At 44.8% G+C, this 11982-nt stretch overlaps 1 protein-coding gene across 1 annotated transcript; it reads right to left on the minus strand.

Moving 5' to 3' along the window:
* Positions 1-1826: 1826 nt before the first annotated feature.
* cdc42ep3 (CDC42 effector protein (Rho GTPase binding) 3) lies at positions 1827-11503 on the minus strand. The gene is made up of 3 exons (XM_059982851.1): positions 11034-11503; positions 4665-4749; positions 1827-3455 (listed from the first exon to the last, which is right to left on the minus strand). Exon 3 carries the CDS (start codon positions 3140-3142, stop codon positions 2363-2365), a length of 780 nt encoding a protein of 259 aa, XP_059838834.1. The 5' UTR covers positions 3143-3455; positions 4665-4749; positions 11034-11503; the 3' UTR covers positions 1827-2362.
* Between the last annotated feature and the right edge of the window lie 479 nt (positions 11504-11982).

Below are 11982 nucleotides of genomic sequence, written 5' to 3' on the forward strand. Positions count from 1 at the left end.
CTCTTAAAAGACGCTACTATCGCTGGCAGTCCACTCCACGCACTCACTACACTTTGTGTAAAAAACAAAATTTACCCCTGACATCTCCTCTGTACCTACTTCCGAGCACCTTCAAACTGTGCCCTCTCGTGTTAGTCATTTCAACCCTGGGAAAAAGCCTCTGACTATCTACACGATCAATGCCTCTCATCATCTTATACACCTCTATCAGGTCACCGCTCATCCTCCGTTGCTCCAAGGAGAAAAGGCAGAATTCACTCAACCCTTTCTCATAAGGCATGCTCCCCAATCTGGTCAACAATCCTTGTAAATTTCCTCTGCACCCATTCTATATTTTCCACATCCTTTCTGTAGTGAGGTGACCAGAACGGAGAACAGTACTCCCAAGTGGGGTCTAACCAGGGTCCTATATAGCTGCAACATAAAATAATACAGCACAAAAACACGCTCTTCTGCCCATCTAGTCCATGCTAGCCTCGTCTTCTGCCTAGCCCCCCCCCCCACCACCTGCCTGCACCTTTTTTAAAAAAATGTATCTCAGTACATGTGACAATGGTAAAGAATTTCCAATCATCATTTTGACTGGAGGAGGTGGGTGTTCAAATGAAAAACGTAACCGTGTTGAAAATAGTCAACAGTTACAAGGACTAGAGTGAAACAAAAACTGGAGGAACTCGGTGGTCGGACAGCATCTTGGAGGGAAATGAACCATTGGTTGTTTTGGTTTGAAATCTTTTGTCTGAATTTAACAAAGGACCTTGTCCCAAAACTCTGACTGTCTATCTCCCCCCACAGATGCCGCCTGGCCCACCTAACCCTCCTGTAGATGGGTTATTGCTCCAGATTCCAGCATCTGCAGTCTCATTGTAAACATTGGACTGATAGCAAACAATCGGCTTGATGTACACACTGTCTGAGCCAATTGGAACATGATGCAAAGGCAGCCTCCAGTTGTCTGTCAGCCTATTGAGATATGGATCAATTTCATTCACCACCCAGAAATTATCTTCATCCAATTCATTCAAATCACAGAGCCACGGCCTCAGGAGCATTTTTCATCAAACGGTATCGTCACCTGCAAAAGTGTTCCTGAGCTGTACTAGCCAGGAAGGCCAAATTCAGCTCTGACTCTTTCACAGTGGTTAGCACGGCGCCTTACAGTAAAGGTGACCAGGGTTCAATTCCCGCCGCTGCCTGTAAGGAGTTTGCATGAGATTCCTCCGGGTGCTCCAGTTTCCTCCCACTGTCCAGAGACGTACTGGTTAATAAGTTAATTGGTCATTGTATATTGCCCCGTGATTTGGCTAGGCTTAAATCGTGGGGGGGGGGGGGGGGGAAATGGTCTATTCTGTGCTACATCTCAATAAATAAATAACTTCCCTGACAACGGCTTCCTCTAATGTGGATTTTTTCCAAGATAAATCATTTAAGAGTTTTTGTAGGGCAAGCTTATACAAATCACAGCAGGTAAATAGAGCTCAGGTACAGATCAGCTATTATCCGATTAAACAGTGAGGCAATCTCAAGGGGACTGACTGAAGGAGCTGCGCTCACTCACTAACCGAGTTGACAGCAAGCATGGAGCAGTAGCCATTCGGTGAGCATTCGCACACCTTGGTCTGGGGATGAAAAGTGACTGGATTGCTTCATACAATTAGTGGGAGACCTTCACTGTCCGTGGAACAGAACATGGCCATTACTGGAGAAACAGTGGGTTGAGCAGCAACTGTGGAAGGACGGGAATTGGTGACGCTTCAGGTCAAAACGCTGCATCTCGATTCCAGCATCCGTGGTCTCTAGATAAAGTAATTTCTACCACACATCGATCCTGTACTTATCTCTTTATTGTGGCAGACGCTGCACTCATTTCAAGCAACATGTATATTTAAGTAATATATTTTGCCAAAAAAAAATGCTTTACGTACCTAAACAATAGATAACCAGAAACAAAATGATTCTCACAAACTTCCACTACAACTAAGAAGAAAATCCTCATTTTGTATAGTCGCCTGATGAGGAAAGGATAACATCGATCTATGCTCACGTACTTAATCGCACAAGAATGCTTTGCTCTGGTTCGCAAACTCAACACAGCCATTGTCAATGTTCATCTGAAACTGCTGCACCGCAGAGCTATTTGGCACTGCAGTGGTCCTTGGTGTCCTCAGCGAGTTAGAATTGAATGATTACCAACACCAGCATCATTCAGGAGGAATTCTGGAGGGCGATTCATCAAACATTCCCAAGAACGGACCAAGAGCCTGCTTCCAGTTCAGCATGCAGACCAGTGGATGCGTAGATCCTAGCATAGTGTGAAAGAGGTCCAACCTCACTGCTGTCAAGTTTGTTGAGTGCATGCACATTACTTGAACTCCAGCTGGGGCTTTTTGTCCATGACGTTGAGGACATCATCCAATATGGAAGGCCCCAGATCCAGCTGAAGTGAAAGGAAGGAGCTGGTGAGGTTGAGGAGGGAGTCTTCTGACGAATTGGTTGTTTTACTCACTCCATTTTGCCCGGGATAGGGAGTGGAATCTTCTTCCATGGTTTTACGGTCCACAGGTTTCCCAATAAAGTTACATGTGTTACTGATGTGCAGTTCACCATTCTGCCAGACTGCTGTGTTCTTTCTCACCTCAGTTCCTTCCATGCAATTGTACCCGTTTTCCCATTGCCCGCCATCGTCTGGCACCTCCTGCTCAGTGTCCGAGTGGAGACGCGGTGGCTTGGGAGGGGCGGAGTAATCTCGCTTTGGTACGAAGGTCACGGAGGGTAGGAGAGGTAGGTTGAGGGCTTGGGAGCCCCCAATGCTGGGCAGCGAGATGGCGTTCTTCAGCACCGGTGAGGACGCGTCAGGGAAAGTAGGGTTTGGTGTGCTGTTTGCTCGGAAGAATTCACTGTGGCCGCCATACTGGCCAAACTTTGATTTGCCCTGATTTCCAGGCAAGAGATCATACTTGCCTTGAAGGAAGGAAATGTCTCCAAACACATCATGCTCCCCTCCTTTGCCAATGTGAATGGTGTGTCGGAAGTCTCCAAGTGGGGGGCTAATCATGTCAGGGGACAAAATATCCCTTAGCTTAAACTTCTTGCCTCTCTTGTTGCTGGTTGTTTTCAGATAGATCGGTGTCTTGGCAGGCATTCCTCAGGCCGTGTCGGAAGAATGTCCAGAAACATCCAACTGTGGCAGCAGACGCAGATTAAAAAACCTTCCAGGCAAAAACGAAAGGGTTCAAGGCCCGTCTCCCTTTTATTCCTTCCAAGTTATTATCTGAAAGGAGGTGTCCATATTGTCCGTTCATGAAATGCCCAGCTTCTAGCAAGAGCCTTCCCTCCTGCAACCCCTTGGCCTGCAGGGAAAGAAAGGGACAGCGAACTTGAAGGAAGCGATAGCCTTGTCGCTCACGGGACTTGAGAAGAAGCTGGGGAACCTCCCTCTGTAAACACAAAGTGATCTGTTGGAAGGAATTGAATCAGAATATTAGTATCCAAGCCCTGGGTGTTATCTGTGAAAGCTTCACTATTCATTTAATTTATTTAGACAGGTGGATGATTTTTGCCTCAGAAGCTTTCTAACCTTGCTGAGTTGTTGCCACGAGTGGACTGGCCGCTGAAACATTCTGGGGAAGCAACATAGCACAGCACACAAGGCCATTTGGCCCACCCCATGCTGGCTCTTTGGAAATTCCGCTTTCTCTTAACTCTACAAACAGGTATCCCATTTATAAAACTCCCCATCGTTGAGGCCATGCCATCGAGGTCGAGGCTTGGACCTACTCCAGCTGCTCCAGGGAGCGGATCAAAGGACTCAATTTGATTCAGAATGCTCCTATTGTTTGCACGATGTGTGTGTCTGTGTTCTCTTTCTCAGCGCAGTGGTTATGGTCTTCCCTATTTTTTAAAATTGCATTTTTCAGGTTCCTTGCTTTGTGGCTGCCTATAAGCAAACAAATCTCAAGCTTGTATATTTTATACATTCTTTGATAATAAATGTACTTTGAGTCTTGAATCTTCTTGCAGCTACCCCATCAGGCAGGAGGTTCAGAAGCCTGAAGTCCCACAACACCAACTTCAACTATTCTGTGCTGGAACCAATCTGCACAACCCTAATCACTACCTTGGTAGAGCAGCACTAGGGCCAAATTGCAGTATGATGGAATTTGCTTCTTTTTGTTCTAAATGTGGTTCTTTCTTGTAAAAACTGTGTATAGTTTGTGTTGTTATTGTGAATCCTGCTTATCTGATGCTCTGTGCCTGTGATGTTGCTGCAGGTCAGTTTTTCGTTGCCCCTATGCATGCATGTACTTGCTCACACAACAATAAACTCAACTTTAGCTGTTTTGATTGAATCAGTTTCCACAGGCCTTTTCAGGCAGAGTACTTGAGTCCCAGCAGTAATATTTCCCATTAAATGCCCAGTTATTTTGCCAATTTTCTGAAATCCATGTCCTCCGCTTACCAAGCTCTCAGCCACTGGAAACACTTCATAGCTTTGGGCAGATTAGGCTTCCCTCCCAACCCATCCCACTCCATTGGGAATACCATTCCCTGACTTGGACTACCCCTTTGCTCCTCTTTTGCCTCAGCTTCCCTTTTAACACCTGCCCCTCCCGCTGCTACTGGATGGCTGCAGTTGTGAAGGAGAAAACATCCGAATGACTCACCACTGTAGAAGCAGCAATGATTAAAGGCACAAGTCACGTAGGACTACCGGAGGTGTAAAGCTCAGCCGGGAGCACTCAGTGCAACCTGAAAGAAACACCCGCAAAGCCGTTGTTAAAAAAGCCGAGAGACCAGAAACATCTCAGAATTCATCCCCGGCCTGGCCTGCCAACTGTCCTCTGTGAGCCTAGGTTTTGCCAGAGAAGTCATATGTGCTATCTGTCTGGAATTGGAATTGATTTACTATTGTCATGTCTACCAGGATACAGTTTTGTTTGCCTGCCAGCCCAACAGATCACTCAATTGCACAAAGTGGTAATACAAAAGAAAACCAGACTGCAGATTATAGTTCTTTTACACTATTTTTGGCTTTACACCGTATCAGTGCCACAACCAGTTTCATGTCATATATAGTCAATGTCGAGTCAGTGATAAGAAATTGGATTCTGTAACAGTGGGAGAAGTTCAGTGCAGGTAGCAAACTAAAGTATAAAGGCCGGAACAATATGAATTGGGAAATAAGAGTTCAGCTCTCAGTCTGAGAGGTTAAGAGGTCTGATAACAGTGAGATAGAAGATCTACTTGAATTTGGTACTACATGATCTCGAGATTTTGAATCTTCTGCCTGACTAGAGTTGGGGAAGCGGGGAGTGGTTGGTTAATGAAGAGAGGGTGACTGGGGTAGGTGGGGTCCTGGATTACGATGGCTGCTTTATTTAGAATTTCATTCCTTAGTTTAACGCTACTGGAGTGCAAGAGTACTTGAGAGTGAGCATGAACTGCTAACCCAGCTTTTCAAACTGCTAGGCTCTATTCAAAGTTGCAACACTGGTTTCAATTTTTAGGGAAAAGATGACAAATTACTTGTTTACTCTAGGACCTCTTACATTCTAGTGTAAGGTGGCAGCAAGTCATAAAATAATAGAATGGAGACTTGGATGTCCAGTGGGATGGGTTCACAATTCAAGATGTATCACAGCTGCTCTTGCTTTTAATTGCAACAAAATGGCACTTGGAAATCTAGTCAGTACACAGCTTAAACCCTGATTATTGACTGTCATAATTTGAATTTCCTCTTGTGAGATTAAAGTAGATTGAGTATTGATTAGACCTGATACCTTGCATCCTGCATTCACTTTCCATGAAGACTAAAGTGCAATGGCTGACACATGACAAGGTTTCAGCATGACTCAGGGAGAGATTGAGAAGTTGCGGAGATCCCTGAACGCAGCACTGGTGGGGAAGGTCCACTATGATCGGAATAGCTGGTAGGAGACCACCACTATACCCCATCCCTCCCATTCATCTATGGTCAAGGTACTGCTCTGCTAGGCTTCAAATATCCTTAATAATCAACGCAGGCTCTCTTAAGACACCAAGGACTGCATCCCTCATGATGATTACCATACAATATCTAAATAGATGGGACAGTCCCCTGACAAATTCCAGAAAAGCATTGGCATATTGTTGGTATGATCTCCCAAGATATTTAAAATGTTTCTTCTGACCCTTAGCAAGTGAACAGCAAAAGGTGATCTAACCTTTAGGAGCACTCAAAGTCCTCTGCAAGGACTATTTGGTTACCTTTGGAAAGGTCATTAAGATGATACGCAACTATTGAACAGCAGTTGTCATCGTCATTATGTGCCATATTGTAGGACATGGGGATCATGTCTCCATGATTATGATTGTTCTTGGGCTATTTTTCTACGGAAGTGGTTTGCCATTGCCTTCTTCTGGGCTGAGTCTTTACAAGATGGATGACCCCAGCCATTATCAATACTCTTTGGAGATCGTCTGCCTGGGGGCAGCAGTCACATAACCAGGACTTGTGACATGTACCAGCTGCTCCCATGGCTGCTTGTGACCCTGAATGGGGAGGCAGGGGCATAAGCAGTTGCTACACCTTGCCAAGGGTGACCTGCAGGCTAGCAGAGGAAAGGGGCACCTTACACCTCCTTTGGTAGAGACATATCTCTAACTCACCACCCAAGCAGTAGTAGGCAATTTAAATGACAATCTTATCCAGGCAACAATTCCTCCCATCCTATTTCCTTTACTAAGATAGAGACACACGAGACTGTATCTGGATTCTGGGACAGTACACAAACTGCTGGAGGAAGCATTTGTGGAGGAAAAGGGCAGTCAGCATTGATTATCCATTTCCATCTGTTGATTCTGCTTGACCTGCTGAGTTCCTCTTGCTTCTTGTGTTTTGCTTCTTTACTAAGATGGGTCTAGTATTAAACCATAGTTTGTCAAATGAAGACCGTCTAGTGCCCAGGTACAGGACTGTGCAAAAGTCTCAGATATTATATATATAGCGCCTGTGAGCTTTGCACAGTACTGTAGTAATTTTATGTATTGTATTGCTACTGCCACAAAACAAAAACAAATTCCATGACATATGCAGGTGATTATAAACCTGATTCTATATGGGTCTCTGTTGTGGACTGAGAGTGGGAAGGGGGCAGGGAGAGAGAGATCATGGTTGGGGAGAGGTGAGGGAGGCTGAAGGCCCTTATAGAAGTTTGTAGAACTATGAGGGAGATAGATAGGGATGGCAGTCCATGTTTTTCTGAGGGCAAGGAATTTTAAATCTAGATAGCATAATTTAAGATGAGAGGGGAAATATTTAGAGGTCTCCTTTTTCCACACTGTGTGGCAATCATTCCCATTCTCACTTTCCTAATCCTTTAGACCTCTGTCTTTCGGAAGCCTGCTAGGAAAGTACACAGGACCACCAACAATATGCCCAATTTTACACATAAGTATATTACAAGGCTGCTCCAGAATTAAATGTGCAGCTACCATCTGGTGGCCAGACAAGGGCCCAACCTGCCAGGGATTAGGGCACAAGCTGCCAGATGTGGTAAAAGTGGACACAATTGCAGTGTTCAGAAGATACTTGTACTGGTACAGGGAAAGGAAGTGCTTAGGCAAGTGTTCCTAACCTGGCCTCCTTTGTAGGGGTAGGGGTCCATGGCATAAAAAACATATTGGAACCACTGGCTTAGAGGGACATGGGCCATGCGCAGGCAAATGTGATCAACATTAATCATGGTTTGCATGGATGTTGGACTGAAATAATTGTGTTTTTCTGTAACTATGAATTTGAGCCAAATGCCTAACAGGCTAGCAATGCATCTTGTACTTCTAGCATGTCGGTGATTAACCTACAGCCTGGCAACTGTCAAAGCAACAGGAGGAAGGCAATTGCCCATTCTGAATATGCCAGTTCTTTTCTGGAACGGTCCCTCAGTACTGCTCTACTCCTGTCATCTTGAACCATTTGCAACCTTTCACACCAGCAAACCAATTATTTTATAAAATGTATTGTGTTTGTTGAATTTATCCAAATTCACGGATCTTAATATGTGTAGGCCTCCGTTAGTCTCGATAGACCATGGATTTGCGCCTTGGAAAGTTTCCAGGCTGCAAGCCTGGGCAGGGTTGTATGGAAGAACTGCAGTTGCCCATGCTGCAAGTCTCACCTCTCCACGCCACCGATGTTGTCCAAGGGAAGGGCACTAAGACCCATACAGCCTGGCACCGGTGTCGTCGCAGAGCAATGTGCGGTTAAGTGCCTTGCTCAAGGACACACATGCAGCCTCAGCCAAGACTCGAACTAGCGACCTTCAGGTCACTAGATGAACGCCTTAACCACTTGGCCACTCGCCAACACAGATCTTATTAAGGTAGGCATTCCACACAAGAGTCAATGGGTATGAAGATGGGAGTTGATACTGGCATCCAGAATGGAGCTGACATTTCATGTGAAGGGAGTGCAAACCCTTCCATTTTGACCAATTCCCTGATAAGGAGCTCTTGTTTGTCAAAAATTAGATCTGTGTAATGGCAGTAACTCACAATTCAATCTGCCACAGTGGAAGCATCGATGTGTTACTTAGTATGGAATGGGTACAGGAAGAAGAAAAAGTCAGCAGTGTGTGTGTGTTCTTCTACTTTTTGGGAGTGGGTCAACTAAAGACCTTTTATAACTGTCTCCAGCAACTAGGACCCTGCTGAAGATCTTTGAGAAAGGGGGTTAATCTGAATGTTTCTCTTCTAGTGCCAGACCTGAAATGGGTTCATGTCTGAAGAGCAGATCATCATCACAGCAATAGAGTTACATTAAAATGACTGAAGAGTGGAGAAGATCATGTTCCTGTGGTGTAGGATACAAAAGGATAGTCACAGTCAACAAGCAGGAGAAGGCTTTAGGTGACAGCTTCTGCCTCTCCAACTGGCATCAGGAGAGTGGAATACAAGAACTTTCACAACCTTTTAAATGTGATTTTCTTCTTACCCTTCCTGATGAATTTTCAGCCAAACACCATGATTATCAATCCTGTGAAAATTCAATGTTAAAAAAAAACAAAGACTGTACCTCTGCTGTCCTAGGACAACGTCCTGCATTTTACAGCTTTTTAAAAATCTACAAAGTCTAAGTCACACAGTAAGGAAACAGATCTCTACTCCAAATTGTCCAGGCTGAACATAATGCCCATCTCCAATAATTCAATTAGTATGGGGGAAGAAAGGACATTTTAGAACTCAATTAAGGAGAAACACTAGTTTGAAAGGTACTTTAAATTTACCACCAAACAAACAAGATAGCCCATTTTAAAATTAGCAAATCATGAAACTGCGAGGGAAAATACGAGGTCTTTCAAACATTCAAAGCTGGACAGTCAATAAGTAAAATAACCCTTGGTTTTCTGACCATGAATAGTCCATTTTCAAATTACATTCTATCTAACCAGTATATCCTTTTTCCTACAAATGTTTTGTTTTCTATTTTTAAGTCCAGGTGTTTCTGGAATGGCCAGGTGTTTGGGGCTAGCCAAGTGCTACAGCTGCCCATTCATCATCCTAAAAAATCCCTCCAGGTGAGGCAACACGTCACCTATGGATCGGATCTGCTAGGGTCGTCTATTGCACCCAGAGCTCCTGATGAGGCCTCCTCTACATTGGATTTACCCATCATAAGCTGGGCTATAATTTCATTGAGCACCTTTACTCTAGCCACAAAAAGTGGAACTTCCCAGTTGCCAAACATTTTAATTCTGATTCCTGTTCCAACATGTCACTCCATGACCTCCTCTTGTGCCAAGATGATGAGGCCGCCCTCAGGGTGGAGCAGTAGCACCTTTTATACCACATGGGCAGTCTCCAACCTGATAGTATGCATATCAATTTCTTCTTTAGTGGAAAAAAAAGCTCCCTCCTTCTCTATTCCCCACTCTGGACTCTCCTCACACATCTGCCTATCATTACCCCCACCCCTATCCCTTCCTCCTTCTCTTTCTCCCGTAGTCCACTCTCCTCTCCCATCAGGTTCTTTCTTCTCCAGTCCTTTACTGACAACAACCTGGCTTCACCTATCTTCCAGCTATAGTCCTTCCTTCCCCTGCCCCCACCTTTTTCCCCTTGGGGCCTTCCCTGACGAAGATTTTCAGCTCTAAATGTTGACTAATTTATTCATTTTCATAGATACTGCCTATTACTTTGTTCCTCAGCATTTTGTGTGTGTTGATTTGAAGTTAGTGTTTATAATCAGAATCCATTCGGCCCATTGACTGTATGCCAGCTCATAGCCCTTTTTCAACAGCCACTCGAATTGGCAGTAGTCCAGAAGGAGAACTCGACATTAAAATCATAAAATTATTTTTTACTTCACATTGTTCTTGTGATAACTGCATTTCGGCCTCAGGAGTTTTAGTGTTACATGCAAGTCCCCGACGTTACAGAGGACCCAGAAACTTCCATGGAAGAAACAGGTATTACTCGAGCTGCCGAGAGTTTTATTGGCATCGATTTCAGGGAAAAAATGATTTTAGACAAGACATGGAAGGATATGATCCCAATGTAGGGAGATGGGACCACAGTAGATATGCTAAGAGCCCAGCATGGACGTGATGGGTGAAATGCCTCTGTGCTACTAACTCTTTTCCCAACTTTGTAGTAAATATTCTGCATTCCTTTCTCAATTGCCCAGTCTTTCTGGTTAAAGGGAGTCGATTCTTCCGAACTCTCCCACGGCAGAGGCTAAAGTAACATTATAAATATCAAAAAAACAAAACTTTTTTTTCCGTCTGTGCTTATCCATCCCATACTTATTATTGCTGTCTAATTAATTCGGTCGAAGCAAAAGAAAAACAACGATATGGTGAAATGGTACTTGAACATTTCCCAGTTAAGATCGGGGAGATGACCTTTTGGAGAGGAGAGAGTTAGGTTTTATCATGCCCCTATTCGCATAGACTTCTAATTAAGCTGGAAAGGGGGAAAAAACACTGCACGGCCAGTTCAAGATGAGAGACCGAGGAGGAGCTGGAGAGGAAATTATTTTTTTAAAAGAAGCTTACAGATCTCTCCAGTCTCAGCGGAGCGTTGCCATATCTCTCTCATTATCGTGCCGCTCGAAGGAGTAAGATAGGTGGTTTCCTCTTTCGAAATAAAACCCTCCAGAGAAACTTCTCGCAGTCGGCACCTTCCCTTCTGAAGTTGTCTGCGCGCTGACAGCGCGGGGACCGAGCTGGAGAGGCAGTATCGGCGGCAGCTGGCCAGTTGTTGCGGCCACCAGCAGGTCGGGCGGCGGTGTCCACCTGCGTCCGTCTGTCAGTCAGTCGCATCCACACGCACTGGGTCGAGGCCGCCCGGTGCTCCGCGTCCCTCCTCTCACACCGAGCAGCCGGGAGAGAGCCAGACCACACTTGCGCGCGAAGTGGATGATTCAGGCTTCAGCTTCCACGGCAAGAAACCAGGCTGTTATAAATGCGCAATAAAGGCAGCTGATGCTACGGGCAGTTTGCTTCACTTGGATTTCAAACAAGACATACCGAAGGCTGTGCGGTACAGTGGGTTGGGAACCAGAGCTAGAAGGGAGTAAAATCCAAATGCCGGAGATCCGGATTTGCATAATTGGAGTGGTTACTGCCTTCAATTACCCTAAAGTAACCTCGGCAAACGAAAGCGACCCTCTCCAAACAATCGTTAAGACTTAACTTAGAACCTAAACTGTATAAACTAGACAGTAGACTCCAAAAAAGATCCAGTTTGCTGACAACCTAGGATACTTGTTGGTTAATAATCCAGTCCGTATTTTGGAAACAATTTAGGATTACGGGTTCTCCAGTGTTTATATAGCCTAGAATATGTTTGTTGAGTGTTAATATGCTGGGCTAATAGCAGAGGAACTGCTGGGCAGAAATACAGACAGATAAATTCATGTTAACGCAGCTGGAATGCCACAAAAGTTTCCAGAAGAGTATTCTTTAAAAAAAACCTTACTGGAGGTTAAGGAACGGAGGCAAC

This window comes from Hypanus sabinus, chromosome 10 (assembly GCF_030144855.1).
Source record: "Hypanus sabinus isolate sHypSab1 chromosome 10, sHypSab1.hap1, whole genome shotgun sequence".
Taxonomy (NCBI): Eukaryota; Metazoa; Chordata; class Chondrichthyes; order Myliobatiformes; family Dasyatidae; genus Hypanus; species Hypanus sabinus.

Coding starts and splice junctions, on each gene's coding strand:
- cdc42ep3 (XM_059982851.1), bottom strand. CDS start 3,142: ATGCCTGCCAAGACACCGATCTATCTGAAAACAACCAGCAACAAGAGA.